Source organism: Colias philodice, chromosome 5, assembly GCF_061535455.1.
Source record: "Colias philodice isolate Cphi_HAF_F1 chromosome 5, ilColPhil1 Martin Lab GWU primary, whole genome shotgun sequence".
NCBI lineage: Eukaryota > Metazoa > Arthropoda > Insecta > Lepidoptera > Pieridae > Colias > Colias philodice.
Genome location: NC_143090.1, coordinates 7498241 through 7514080, shown reverse-complemented (window position 1 = coordinate 7514080; position 15840 = coordinate 7498241). Strand labels below are relative to the sequence as shown.

General features: G+C 32.4%; 2 protein-coding genes across 2 annotated transcripts in view; one reads left to right on the top strand and one right to left on the bottom strand.

The window, feature by feature from the left end:
• Vps4 (vacuolar protein sorting 4) overlaps nt 1–15840 on the top strand; it is a 326101-nt gene that overhangs the window by 130816 nt on the left and 179445 nt on the right. The gene's annotated exons all lie outside the window — the stretch shown is intronic.
• LOC149488523 (uncharacterized) lies at nt 4365–6413 on the bottom strand. The gene has a single exon (XM_089695243.1). It carries the CDS (start codon nt 6411–6413, stop codon nt 4914–4916), a length of 1500 nt encoding a protein of 499 aa, XP_089551369.1. The 3' UTR covers nt 4365–4913.

The following is a 15840-nucleotide window of genomic DNA, read 5'->3' as shown; positions in this document are numbered from 1 at the left end:
ATTAGTCTATCAGATGTGGGAATATTTGTGTTAATATCATTATAATGAGTAAACACAATGACAGCATGCAATTAAAATTAAAATATTAACATATCTGATATTTATAACTTTCATTAGTAAATATAGCAGTACAATAAGTTATTTTATCTACCTATAAACATTTTAAAACATGCGTCACATATTGACTGGTTATATTGTCTGTAAAATTAATTGATTCATATAACATTTCGTTACAATTATTAAATTTTGTTCAACTGAAGCGTTAACACAAGTACATAAAAGTACCTATGTTTCATTAATTTTCCGGACTCACTCCCATAACACGATATTCAATTTACATCGCCCAAGCAACATTGAAAGCTGAAATCCTCCTCATACATTTATCTTCATTCAGTGCTTCAATCTACTGAGCTAGTGTTTAAGCTGAAAAAACAACATTTTGCAGGAGCCATTTGAGTCGGGAAAATAGAGGCGTATTTTTTAGGATTACAGAATTAGACCGAGTGCAACGAAAGAGGTGGTGATTTCGCTTCGTGTTTCAGATATCCTCATGCATTAGCTGAATCCTCTGGCATCGCACAAATAGAAATACACAGAGAGAAAATTCTAGAACGGTCATTGTGTGAGTACGAAGCAAATGAGGAGTCTTTTTAAGAAATAAGGTAAACGAGCGTGAACGCAACAGTTTAGGATTTATTTGTGGACAGCTGTGAGCCTTTGTCTGCATGTATGCTTTGCGTATATTTAACTATTTCAAACAGATATCTCCTGCAATGCAAAAGTGCAATGCCTCTTCAGGTTTTTTAAATACTGTTTAACCAAAAGATTCAATGTTTCAATTATTATGCGTCACAACAAATTACAAGCCTGTATGATTTTCTTTTCCATTCCATTGTTATGGGTTATTTTTCTTAAGCACACGGTGATATGAAGCAAAACAACTAAGCTATTATGAAGGAAACGTTTTATTTCATTGACGTACACAATCAATCGAAATCTTAACTAAAAGTAAGAACTAGGTACATATATTTATTATAAAAAAAGCAGTTAGACTTAACCAGAGGATAAGTAGTAGGTAGCAACTAACGTAACTAATTCTAACAAGACTTATATCTAAGTAATCTTAGCAAATTAGTGAGGGCGCCAGGAGGATTTTATTTATTGAACGGGATCCTTCCAATCCCTGCCTTTTAGTTAGCTCCAGGTAGTAAAAATCAGTCGCATGGATATCGAACGCGTATTATTTTGATCACGAGATTGAAGGCGTTTCATACAGGCTACAAACAAGACATAATTTTAGTTTTTATTTACTTTTGAGTTTTAATTATCTTAACATTATAGTTCTAAAATTATAACTTACCCCTTCTCGCACGAAAATAATAGCACAAACTTAGAATATGTAATCACACTTATAATTATGATATTATTTCAAACAAATTACACCGACAAACGGTGTGCCGAGATCCACTGCTCAACGACCACTGTCCTTTCAATGACATCGTATAAGGATTTCCAGACGTTTCTTAAAAATATTAATAATAATAAAAAATGCATTGAGATTCGTGTGGATTTGAACTTACGACCCGCGGATCTACGCTTCACATTAGTTCCACTGAGCCACTCGTACGATAGCTCAAGTCGTGAAACTACGTTACAATTATTGTTAGTTTATCAAACATAACATTCCCCCAACCAACACAAGAAATGAGATGCCATAGTTTATGCATCTCATTTCTTTCATGCGTTATGTTCACGCCAGAGAGGCTTTAAATCCTTAGCATGCCAAATACCTATTGACTTACCATGACAATTATTAAGGCGATAGATGTTATCTGATAACTTAGCTACTATTATGGCTTTTTCAAATTTAGGTGCTAACTTTGCCATAAATTTATTACTAGCATTAGAAAGCAACTTAGTTCTTTTCCAAACTACATCACCTATGTTAAAATTTGCCCGCCTACGTTTAATATTGTATAATTTTGAACTTTTATAATGTGAGGTCTTAATTTTATGCTCAACGTCGCGAAAAAGTTGGCTTCTTCTCTTTAAATCCATCAAATAATTATCGGTCTTAATGACGATAGAGTCAACATCTATTATTTGCGAATCCCTCGAATTTAAGGTTTTAGGAGGCACAGCAGTCTCCCTACCAAGAAATAAGTATGATGGTGTAAAACCTGTTGTTTCATGAATCGATGTTCTAATGGCATGACCAAAATTGTGTAAATGTACATCCCATTCATTATGTTTTTTTTTATTAATATATGTTGAGATCATAGTGCCAACAACTCTATTGACGCGTTCTGTTGGGTTACTTTGGGGATGGTAACTGGGCGTATACCAAATACTGGTATTGTATTTTGACATCAAATCCTTAAATAAATGAGATTCAAATTGTTTCCCATTATCTGAAATAATCGCTTGAGGCACTCCAAACAGTAAAAACTGTTTTTCAATAATGTCACAAATCTTATCGGCTTTTCCTGTTCGTAGCGGAAATAGAAGAACAAACTTACTGAATAAGCATGTAATGACAAGTAACATAGTGTTACAGTTTTTACTTTTAGGAAACGGTCCCATGAGATCTAATGAAATCACTTGCCACGGTCTAGTGACTGTACGATGACTACCCATATGCCCTAAGGGTAATTGTTGCGACACTTTTGCTCTTGCACACACTTCACACTTCCCGACATACATCTTAACATCCTTCAATATGTCAGGCCAGTAATAATGTTGTTTTACTCTAAATAAAGTTTTCCGTACTCCCAAATGACCTGCAGTGACATCATCATGGCAACGTTTCAAAACATCACCTCTGAGAGCATGCGGAATGTACAATTTCCAGTCGTTAACTTTATCTGGATATTGCTTCAGATGAATTTTCTTATATAATAACCCATTTCTCACTTGCCAATTAGGAACCTCGCTACCACTAGTAATTTTTAAGACTTTATTTCTATACCATTCGTCCTTATGTTTCTCTAAATTGCTGAGAAAGTTACTTTCTATACAGTCTCCAAGGGCATCAATAGATCGTGATAAAACATCAGGAACAACGTTAGATTTACCGGGCCTATGGATTATATCGAAACTGAACTGTTGCAATTTCATGGCCCATCTCGCAAGTCTACCATGTGGGTCTTTCATTTTATGAAGCATTTTTAGTGCACTGTGATCAGTGACGACTGCGAAATGCGATCCATCTATGTAGGGTCTGAATTTTTCTATAGCATACACAATGCTCAAAAGTTCTCTTTCCGATGTCGTATATAATTGTTCTCGCTCATTAAGTTTTCTACTAAGAAAAGCTATGGGTTTCTCGACGTTGTCAACCTTTTGACATAAGACTGCTCCTATACCTTTATTTGAAGCGTCGCATTGAATAATAAAAGATTTATTAAAATCAGGACAACAAATCACTGGCGTCGTGGTTAAGAGTGTCTTTACTTTAACAAATGCGTTATCTGCCTCATCCGTCCACTTAAATGTTTTGGATTTTCTCCCTTTTGTCAACTGATGGAGGGGTGCTGCAATAAGTGCAAAATTTTTAACAAACCTTCGATACCAACTTGCAATCCCAATAAATCTCTTTAACTCTCTTAAATTTTTAGGTCTTGGGAAATTAATAATAGCTGACACTTTTTCAGGATCAGTACGCAATCCATCTTTATCTACAATGTATCCCAGAAAACGCATACTTGAACGCGCAAATTTGCATTTTTCTATATTTATTGTTAAACCGGCATCTTTTAATATGCTGCACACTTGTTTTAGAATGTTCAGATGTTCCTCTAACGTTTCTGAACAAATAACAATGTCATCCAGATAGGCCCAAACTTTGCCCTCTAAGGCATGAAACAAAATATCCATGAGTCTTTGTTGTGTTTGTGATGCATTTACAAGACCAAAAGGCATTACTTTAAAATGATACAACCCTCGACCAGGCACTGCAAACGCTGTCTTCTCTTTACTACACTTATCCAGTTCAATTTGCCAAAAAGCAGTTTTGAGATCTAGAGTACTAAGAAATTTTGAGTGTCGCAAGTTGTCTAATATAGAAGCCACTCTAGGCAAGGGGTATGTATCTCTTTTAGTGACCTTATTCAACTGCCTACTATCTAAACAAAGTCTATTGGAGCCATTTGGTTTTTTAACCAGTACTATTGGAGAACACCAAGGACTGTAAGATGGCTCTACTACATCCTTGGCTAACATTTCATCTAGTTCACGTTCAATAATTTTCTTAATAACTGGAGAAAAATTGTATTGCTTTTGGTATATCGGTTTACTATCACCGGTATCTATTGTATGCTTCAGAATTGTTGTTCTACCTAACCCTGACCCAATTTCTTCCTTAATATAATTAATAACCTCATATAAAGACTTTTTCTCATTTTCATTTAAATTTTCTTCACTTATAATTGCTGGTTCTTCATCTGATACCGTATTAATATGTAAACCCTCTTTTATATCATAACCTTTAAATGTAAACCCTATATCAAATAATTCAAAGAAGTCCTTGCCTAAAATCAGGTCTTGAGACAGATTAGGCATTACCAATATCGACATGACGTGAAATTTATTATTAAATTTAATGGGTACATCAACAATTTCAGAAAGAGTGTGATTAGTTCCATCTGCAGTAGAAATGTAAACGGGTTCTCGTTTCTGCGTCTTTAAGTTTACAACCTTTAAATATTCTATAAACCTTAAATTACCCACGGATCTAGTAGCTCCCGAGTCCAATAAGCCACTGAATCTTTTACCAAGGATGTTAATACAAACGTATGACCTATTATCACACTCCTTCCGAAAGGTCAGAGGCGAAATTACTTCTTGTGACATGAATAGCCGAACGTAATTTAACCAGTTCTGCCACTCAATACTGTTTCGACTAAGGGGAAAGGTTAGTTGGCAGTGTCTTGCCCTTCCCCTTTCTCGTTTCCCATACAATTACATTCTTTAGATGTAATGCCAAATCGACCACATCTATAACAAAAAAGTCGTTGCTTGGGCGCTGCACAAGATCGAAATAAGTGTCCAGATTCACGACAATTCCAACATCTCGATTTATTACTATATGTCTTTGGAACTAAAGCTTTTACTTCATGTATCTCGTGATTATTTTCAATACTAGACTTATAGGCTAAATCCGGTTCCATAGATCTATAAGAAGATTTAGGTTCTTTGAAGTTATTACAATTAATTTTGGTTCTTTCCAAAATTCTCAAAACATTAATCAAATCGGAAATAGAAGAAAATACGTCCCTACATACGGCTCTTTGATAGTACGGTTGAAGATTTTTTATAATTATCATTATTTTCTCCATTTCCGAAATTTTGTTTGGAAGTCTATTAAATAAATTTTGCATGACGGATACGTAAATAACTACAGATTCATTAGAACCCTGTGTTCTAGATTTCGCTTCAGCCAGCAATTCTTCTTGATAGTACGGCGACTGAAAATTACGTTTTAATAAGATGACTAGTTCATTCCAGTTTTCTATATATTCTCTATTAGCGCGAAACCAAATTAAAGCATCTCCCTTAAAAAAATCAATAGCGTGTCTCCAAAGATCTTCATCCGTTGCATTTCTAGCATATTTCAATTCATTCACTCGCTCAATAAAAGCGTTAACACTAACACTAGTGTCGCCCGAGAACTGAACACCCCATTGGCTAATTGGCACCAACTTGTGTCTTAATATTTGGGTCACTTGAGCATCATTTACTGACGTCGAATTAAAAACGTTCTCCGGTAATTTATCATGAAAATATTGAATGCCTAAATCATCATGAGCAAAGCTAACTCTCTTTTGTTCTAAGTCTACTTTCGAAGTGCATTCTTTGTTTAAATACGTTTCGCAGGGGACTTTAGATGTCGACGGTCCAATGACGTCAACATCCAATTCATTAAGTATCTTATGACTATCTTCACCCAATGATTTTTGTAGAATTTCTTTCATTTCCTTAGTAATTTTATCATCATCCTCCATATCATCCTTAGCCTCTAAATCATTAAGTAATATAACAGCCTTATCCGACAAAGCTTTGTGCTTCTCCTTATCTAATGTTTCAGCTGCTTCAATGAATTTTAACCTATTCATCACATGAATTAAACGAGAGACTAAACGTTTATAAAGCTGCTTATCGGGTTTTTCTTTTAATTCGGACACATAACGTAAAATGCAATCTAATTTATCTGAGCATATATCTAATTCATTACTAGGATTTTCACTACATTGGCTGGGTGCTTTTAATTCATAAGAAACCAGTTTCAAATTTTCAACATGTAACATTTTTTTTAAAACAAGTTTTAATGCTGAGGCTAAGCCCCCTGGATGCACGTATCCACGGCACGCGAGTTCAAACTCCACCTCATCCTTTAACAAATACTGTGGATCCATAATTAAAAGGTAGGTATACTATAAAATCTAATGCGCCTAAAAAAACCGTGCAAGAAAGAATAAGTTGTATCCTCAAATAATTTACATATAAGTGTGTATAAAAAGATCACTATCCATGTAACACTAAATCTAATATTCGATCAACAAATTTCTTATAAACAATCATTCCATATAATATACATATTACACCAAATCCACAATAATAATAAATAGAAATCTTATTTTGACAAGTATTAAGCACTTACATGTATTCAAAAAAATAATGTATTTAAACTATTTTAAAATACTAAATTAAAACTAATCGAATTAATCAAGTATCTATTATTGAGATTAACCCGCTAGCTAATTAAAAATAACAAGCACAGTTTTGTTAAATTAATATACTAAGAGTATAAATAAATAATCCCATTGTTTTAGCGTTGGGCGCCATTTTGTTATGGGTTATTTTTCTTAAGCACACGGTGATATGAAGCAAAACAACTAAGCTATTATGAAGGAAACGTTTTATTTCATTGACGTACACAATCAATCGAAATCTTAACTAAAAGTAAGAACTAGGTACATATATTTATTATAAAAAAAGCAGTTAGACTTAACCAGAGGATAAGTAGTAGGTAGCAACTAACGTAACTAATTCTAACAAGACTTATATCTAAGTAATCTTAGCAAATTAGTGAGGGCGCCAGGAGGATTTTATTTATTGAACGGGATCCTTCCAATCCCTGCCTTTTAGTTAGCTCCAGGTAGTAAAAATCAGTCGCATGGATATCGAACGCGTATTATTTTGATCACGAGATTGAAGGCGTTTCATACAGGCTACAAACAAGACATAATTTTAGTTTTTATTTACTTTTGAGTTTTAATTATCTTAACATTATAGTTCTAAAATTATAACTTACCCCTTCTCGCACGAAAATAATAGCACAAACTTAGAATATGTAATCACACTTATAATTATGATATTATTTCAAACAAATTACACCGACAAACGGTGTGCCGAGATCCACTGCTCAACGACCACTGTCCTTTCAATGACATCGTATAAGGATTTCCAGACGTTTCTTAAAAATATTAATAATAATAAAAAATGCATTGAGATTCGTGTGGATTTGAACTTACGACCCGCGGATCTACGCTTCACATTAGTTCCACTGAGCCACTCGTACGATAGCTCAAGTCGTGAAACTACGTTACAATTATTGTTAGTTTATCAAACATAACACCATGCTATAATCAAATAAATAGCAGCATTTTTGTTTTTATTTTATTTATTAAATTACATTAAAATAATATCTGAATTCAATAACTTTTTGTTTTTTAAATGAATTGAAATAATTATAACTTCTTTAAACTGTATACTGAAAAAAAGTGCAAAGAAAAAATCTCACGTGATGTAGTTCTACTAACAATGCATTTAAATTATTTAAAATAGTTTTCATTCGAGTTGTATTTAGCCTGACAGCGTGTGAAAATTGCGCTGTTTCTAGGAACTTAAATTAGAGTTGAAATGAAAGCAAATTACTGTATAAGTACGCAAAATATATTTAAAACTTTACGTAATTCTGATGAATAATATTTATAGAATATTAATTTGATTATATTTCATGTTTTATTTACATTAATTAGGTATTTGTTCATTTTATGATGTTAAAATCAATAATAAAATGATCTGTGCGATATTTATTTCTGTACTGAATTCATTTGAAATATAAGGATAAATCTTATATATAAAAATGAATCGCAAAATGTGTTGGTAAGCGCATAACTCGAGAACGGCTGAACCAATTTCGATAATTATTTTTTTATTATATTCCTTGAAGTACGAGAATGGTTTTTATGTAGAGAAAACGTAAATATGTACCACGGGCGAAGCCGGGGCGGACCGCTAGTTATTAATAGAAATAATAAACTCCAAGTTGACACTTGACAATATTTTAATTTTATTTTTGTATAGATGACCAAAACGGAATCCTTGCAATTTATCTCCTATCGACGTGCATAATTGATTGGAGCCATACAAATGAAATTTGAAAGAGATACTCTATCGAACAGTCAGAATAATATTATTAGAAAATACTTTTAATAATATTTTGGTATATCTAGGGACAAATAAGGTTTTATTATTATTATAATAATTATCTAGGGACGTAAGTAATTCTGGACGAAAGATCCATGACAATCTCATTTTAATTCCATAGATAATACAATAAAATATTCATTCTAATGCAAAATTTCTTATTTTGCATAGAAGAGCACAGCGCACGTCTAGACATTTTTATATAATGCAAATTTTTATATCGCTAAGTTCTTGGAACCACAACAAAGTTCCAGAGCTCGATAAAATAAGGTTAAGCTGGGGATTTAATCTAAAAACTGCGGTGAAAGTAGTCAAGGTTTTAATACGGAGTTGTATTCACATCTTCATGAAAAGGTGGGCACGATAATGAGGTGTGAATACGAAATGAATTTTCATATAATTACTATAGTAGTCGCAGATGTTTGTGTTTCTATAAATTTAAGTTTTAATAAACAAAGGTAAGAAACAGACATAATATTTTGTCCTAAACGAGACACTATCCGATGGATGTTGTTATTAAAAAGTAATAAATTCACATACATATTAATACAAAATGAACACTATTTACCTAGAACTTTTAAACTTATTCCCATTGTCTGATATTCTTTATTTACGTAGATAACGTTATTGCCTCCAGGATCTCGGTTTAGGCTGGCATCGTCTCGAACAAAATACGATTCGTCGATTTATCCGCTTATCAAAGTACTATTATAGGATGGATTAGCCATTCGCCTGCTAAAAAGCGCAGCCTTCATATTATAGATGAAGCCAGAGTAAAGAGATTTTGATAAACAAGTAGATTATGCACCGTCGTTCTTGTTAAGCCGGCAACGCTATTATGGATTCAATTTAAAATCTGTTATTTTTAGGAGTATTAGGTTAGCTTAGGTGGTACAAAATATTAAGCTTTTAATTTATCGCCATTATATGAGAATTATTTTTATTTGATGTGACCTAGCTGGTGTTAGATAGTTAGACAAATAAATACGTATTAAGTATACGTATTTGTTATTTATATTCATTTATATAGGTATTATTGTCTTCATTTATGTGTCGTCATCATTAGACTTAAAATATACATTTTACACATGGATTGAAAATAACTGGTTTTGTTCTTGTTTTTGAGATATAATTTTTCTTTCAACTCATTGTGCTAGAAAAGTCGACTTTCAAATTAAAACGAACTAATTTTATCTTCAACCTCTCGACTGACGTCAGAGCTATGAAACTCTGAAAGAGATTTTATTTTTATCTTTACTTAAGAAACGCTTCCAATAAGTATTAAACGTGTCTGAGTGCTTAGTTTAAGTCAAATATCATTTTGTTTATGCATAACAGATGCCAATTTTTAATGCAAGTAAATAAAGTTTTGTTGCAAAAACAAACATGCTGCATAAAAAAAAAGAAAAACAGTATGAATTTCTCTATCAACCTATTTTTAAGTGGTTTCTTAATGCGTATTTAAAATAAAGTACAATATCAAATCAAGCATTTATTTATGCAAAAAAATAAACTCTATTAATTTGAAACGAAAACGTGATAAAAAGAGCATTTTATAGTTTCAAAGGCCGAATTCAGTACAGCGTTATTCATATTTTTCACAGTTTATTATTAATTAAATCCATTCACGTTGAAATTGGTTTCGTTTAAAAAATAAAACAACCGAATATCACTCTGCTCTAGACTAAAGTAATAACTTGCAATCTCAAACAGCAAAATATCGCACACACAATCCATCGACTGCTATGATTCAATCGAGCGGAATGAGTTCAACTCAGTTGCATTGCTACCACAATCCGAACTGCGATAGTTCATGATATAGCCTACATTAATAACAGAATCGATACAATCAACGAGATTGTTCCTCCGCGATGTATGTAAGTTTTGAACAAATTTTGCCGAAATTAATCGAGTAATAACAAGTTCGGGAATAAAATTATTATGCCTAGTAATGGGAGAAGTTTAATAGAGTTGTTTAGGTTCTGAGTTTCTTGGTAATATAAACATCGTTTAAAAATGTTTACGTTCTGGCTCTGTTTTGTTTTAAGGACTGTTTATAAAAATAAAAACCTAAAAAAGTTTAACTAACATGTTGTTTGTAACAATGTCCCAAAAACATTTTCGTAGTTAGACTTTGTTTATCCAAACCCATTATAATTGTATAATACTTTTCGACTGTTATTTTTAGGTAAACAAGTATGTAATTACAGAAACAAATATCTCCTAATGAAAGTTACAAGTACGTTGTTTGTGGAACTATGTCGAAATTAATTTGGTACGAGTAACGTTTAGCGGTAACATAAACACAATTCCCAGAACAAATATTATCTTTGAAAGGCTGTTTTGGGACTGAAGAATCGATTTTTGTTTTCCCAGCTTATTAGCATCGCTTAAGACGTGGAGTGGAACTTACATTTGAAAAGTAAACGGAGAGTCGTGTTCAAATGTTGGTGTGTTTCGTATTCGAGCACGTAGCGAAGAGTTTTGTTTATTATTTGTTTAGTATTACGATATTCGTGTGTATGATGTGTTTGCTTTATGGAGCGTGAACCTCGATATCACCAAATGTGCTTGGCTCGTTCGTATGTGTACAATTTATGTGACATTGTTAAAATTTATTGTTGCAAAACACAAGGATTATTTCGGTGAACATGTGTTTTTTCTCTGTTCATATTTGCGTTATTATAAATTATGTAAGATACATATTATGGAAATAATAAGGAGAACAAATTGGAAAATAGATTGTATATTCAAGCTAGTAATTTTACAAATTTATTTGGTGTTTAATCCTTTATTAGCCCAAGGCAAAAACGACGTGGTTGATGAAACTTTTTTTTATGTGAACTAGTCGAGAGTTGAAATTGGATATGTGAGACTAACTCTAAATTGAAATTATGTCCTCGCAGATTTGTATGTTTATTGTAAGAATTCTAAGAAAAAGTATAGAGATTTGATATTAGCCTCCGTCATCATGATTTAACAAGGTCTGTGCCATCTAGATTAGATTTTCTTACAAGTTTGTACGTAGTATTGGAATTTAATAATGTTACGAATATTGGAGATAATATTATTTAATTTCGCTTTGAAATTTTATTATATCTTAATTATTAACATATTTTTACACAGTATTATACAATATTACCCTCTTATGTATTCCGTAGACTGTAAAACGTGAGAGTATAATGCTACGTAGGTACTCGTAGCGCTCTAATTGTAAACGTCTACGGCGTAGCAAGATCTACGTATACGATTCTTATGCTCAAGAACAAAATAATTTATGTAGTATTTAATAATGATAGACATAAACAAAGTTCTGTATTGTAAAAGCGAAATTGTAAGATTAAACGACTAATGGCGGCCACAGCAATGTTTGTCAATTTGACTAACAATCCAATTACCCTCTCCAGCAAACAGAATACTAATTTGTTAAGCGTGGAGTTCGCGAAAATTCGAATAAATTTGTATCGATCCTACAATACAAACATAACGTAAGTAGAAATTTAGAATCACCCATACATATGTTTTATTAAACTCAATAAATAAAATAAACACATTCTAAAAATAAGTAAGTAGTTATGATAAAATAATTCATTGTGTATATGAACATCCATATTTCATTTTCTTCACAATTTCATAATGTCTTAAAAATCAGCATGTGTGACATGCTTAAAGCGCGTCACACACGGTGAAGATACTATAATATAGAACCCCTGTAGAACCGCCATCCTGTTACAAATGACGCGAAATTTTGTGGGTCATTTGTAACAGGATGGCGGTTCTACAGGAGTCTTAGTACGCAATGACAAAAAGAAAAATGATGGTCCGAACGCTGATACCGGATGCGTTAAGATACTGTAATATAAAATATAACTGTATCTTAAGATAAAATATTATAGTATCTTCACCGTGTGTCACGCGCTTTATGCTTATGTCATAAAAGTCATATTTTTACCAATTACATTAAAACAAATATAACGATAGGAGACAACATACTTTCCTTACATAACAATGTCGACTTAAAAATCTTTGATGATTCATAAACAATTTATTTAATCAAAAACTTTACTGAAACAACAAGAAAACAATTTTATTTTACAGTAATTGTTTTCTATTTATAAATGTACAATGTAGCGCGACACGCAGCGCGGTCACGTGACGTCAGCATCCGCGGACACCCGTTAAAGCGGGCCGAATTTAATTTTAACAAACCAACATTATACTTTAATGAACATTACTTAGGATCATCGGATACAGTCGCTAATCGTCAACAATTACCCCGGAACAATTTCGCAGGGTACCTAAACCACTTTGAAATGTTATAGCCTGAAGGTCCAATTATGAGTTTGTGCAATTACCATTAGTTGACTCGCCTACATTTTCATAATGGCATCAATTTACCTTTAATACGCCACTAAGTGCTAAGTACATATGCGGGGCGGAACTTTCGTCAGTAATAGTTCTCTTTGTATTCCTTTTGTAGAATATTTGACTAAGGCTGGGGAATTATGCGATATGAATTTGGCCCTAATAGCTACTATTATATTTACTTCTTATTATTTCTATGTATTATTACTTTTCTGCTACTAAACGCCGTATTGCTAAGATTAAACGTAGGATATAATATAATATTATATTCCCTGGGGAAAGAATTATTAAGAATGTTATTTCATTTAGCTGTCACATACATGAACAATCTTATTAATTACGTAATAAAAGTCTGTTTTTATCCAACTTAATTTTACTACTAAAATGTAATCTTGATCAAATTACGTCATAAATGAACATAAAAACAACATCGAAAGATAGCCTCAAATGGCATTGGAGTTTTGTAAAAGTGTTTTGGAATGGAAGAAAACAGGTTATGTTATAATAAGTATGAACATGGTTTTCATATACCCTCATTACGGCACAAGGGAAGATAACATACTGAAAATAACGATAATGTCACCCTTTTGTACCGTACTTCAGTCTTTTCTATTACTATTAAGAGGAAAAAGCAATTGAAACACGTTTCAAGAGCATACTTGACCCAAAGTTAAATGTTTTTTTAAACACAGCAATGAGAAGCATGCATTATAAAATAGCATTAAAAATAAATATTACAAGGGATCGATACGATTGGTAATTGAGATTGATCTTCTTTATCGATCGAATCTCTCCTGCGCTCCACGTATCGTGATGAAATATAAATTCAACATATTATATGCATTGTAATGCATATTATATGCATATAATATGAAATATATATGTTGAAACTATTATGCTTCGATCACTATACGTGTTGCCGTTGGGAACAAAGTAAATAGTACATGAAGACCCCAATATTATATAATATGTACTTATAATGTACTTATTGTACTTATAATGAACGCTCTACGGAAATATTACCGTTGAGTGAACATAACGTAACGTAAAGACGTTAAAAACAGCTCGAAAGGCCTGTAAAGGCGGACGTCCTGCATCCGTCCGTCTGTTCTTGAAAGCCGGTTAGCCTGTTAGGTCAATTTAGCGTTAAACGTCCATGCCTCTGTTTTTTTTCGTTTGGAAAATAGTCCTCATTATGCTCGTGTATTGGTAATACGCTGTGCAATAAAATGCCTCTTGCAGTAAGTACCGTACCTAATTATACGCTGTAATAACGTTTAGTTATGCTTTTTGTGTTATATCCTTTTGTGGGTAGCTAATGCTGTAATTTTGCTGGAACGTTATGCAAAGGAGCAAGGCAAAGGAATAACATAGTACTAATTGTTTTTAATTTCAAAGTGTTGTGTTTTTCCAAGAATATAACTTTTATCTGTATACTTTAACATTATAAATATAATCAGACTATTTTAACATTACAAAATATATATATTATATTACTCTCACCTCCGATTTAATTCATTGAAAGAAATGATTTTCTATACATTGTCTTTCTTAAATCTTAAGTAGTTATACTAATCACATTTCACTTTATGATATTTACTCATTGAAATTACTTTTTTTTGTATTAATTTATTTATACAAGGTGGATAGACGATCTTGTCACTCTCGCAGGGGTCGCTGGTTGCAGGCCGGTGATGGGTCGCACGGGAAATCGTTGAGTCTTTGTACAGCAGGCTGAAACGACATCCATATCATGAATACATGACTTGTGTGTGCTTCGAATTATTATATGAAGGTTTATTAAATTAAGTTTCATGATTGTTCTTCACTTGTGTGTTATTTTTTTTGAAAATAAAAATTATAAGTTTATAAAACAAAATATTAAAAAGATCATTGATAAAAAAAATATATGAAATATCTAGATTTGAGGTTCAAATAATATTTTAAGAAAGTCAGAATTTTAATACGGGAGTCGAGTCTTGTTATGGTAGGAAGTAGGTATAAGGCACCGGAGGCATTACCGCACCCTCACAGAATATCAACGCCGTGATAGTTTAATATAATATTATCGAATATTAGTGTTTCAGGTAACTAGAGTCTAAAGCTATGTTAAAGACCCTGACCCTGTAGGTTCAGTTCATATTTAGGCATCAAAATCACTAATTTTGTCACGATGATAAGTATTTGGTATCTTATAGCAAAATTCACATCAAAATGAGTCTTGCGGTAAGTAGTTGAGTAAAATTTTATTTTAAATATGTATTATTCCATTTACTTATTTAAATAAAGAAACTTTAACAACAGTGAATTTAAAAACGTGAAAAAATGTATAAATTATGCAAAACACAATTCAAACCACTAAAGCAAAACACTTAATTAAAAATGAAAACGTGTTATTAAGTCCAATTCAAATAACGTTCAAATCTAAACTATGGATATAATTTATATCAAGTCTTAAATTAAAAAAGTTAAAATATAAATTTACTTTGAAATACCGAACTGAAATTGCGATAGTTATCGGCCATTAGCAATTCAAATTACCGTCTTTGAGGATAGCTACGACCTTTTCGTGGAAAAATTACTATTCGATGCCAGAATGAGGAGGGATGACTTCCGTTAGTAATAAAATCGCCTATCTCCGACCATTTATTCCAGTTGTTTGTGATGAGAACGTGATTTGAGTGAGAACCAATATACGGAGACGCGAAAATCTGACCTTAATGAGATTTTTACGAGCAGTTATTACATTAATGATCGTTTTTATGCAACGCTAGCATAACAGTTATGGCGGATCGGGATAATTAGGGCGGCGGTCGATAAAATGTTGTTAATACGGTGTACGTTTAACAAAGTTACTTCAAAGATTTGGTTCAAGGTCGTTGTAAGAGTCTATCTATATAGTAGGTAGTCTTATTTTGTGTCTATCTATATATAGGAGTCTTATTTAGAAAAAAATACTTTTGTAGTTTTACAAATCATATTTAG

Coding starts and splice junctions, on each gene's coding strand:
- LOC149488523 (XM_089695243.1), bottom strand. CDS start 6,413: ATGGATCCACAGTATTTGTTAAAGGATGAGGTGGAGTTTGAACTCGCG.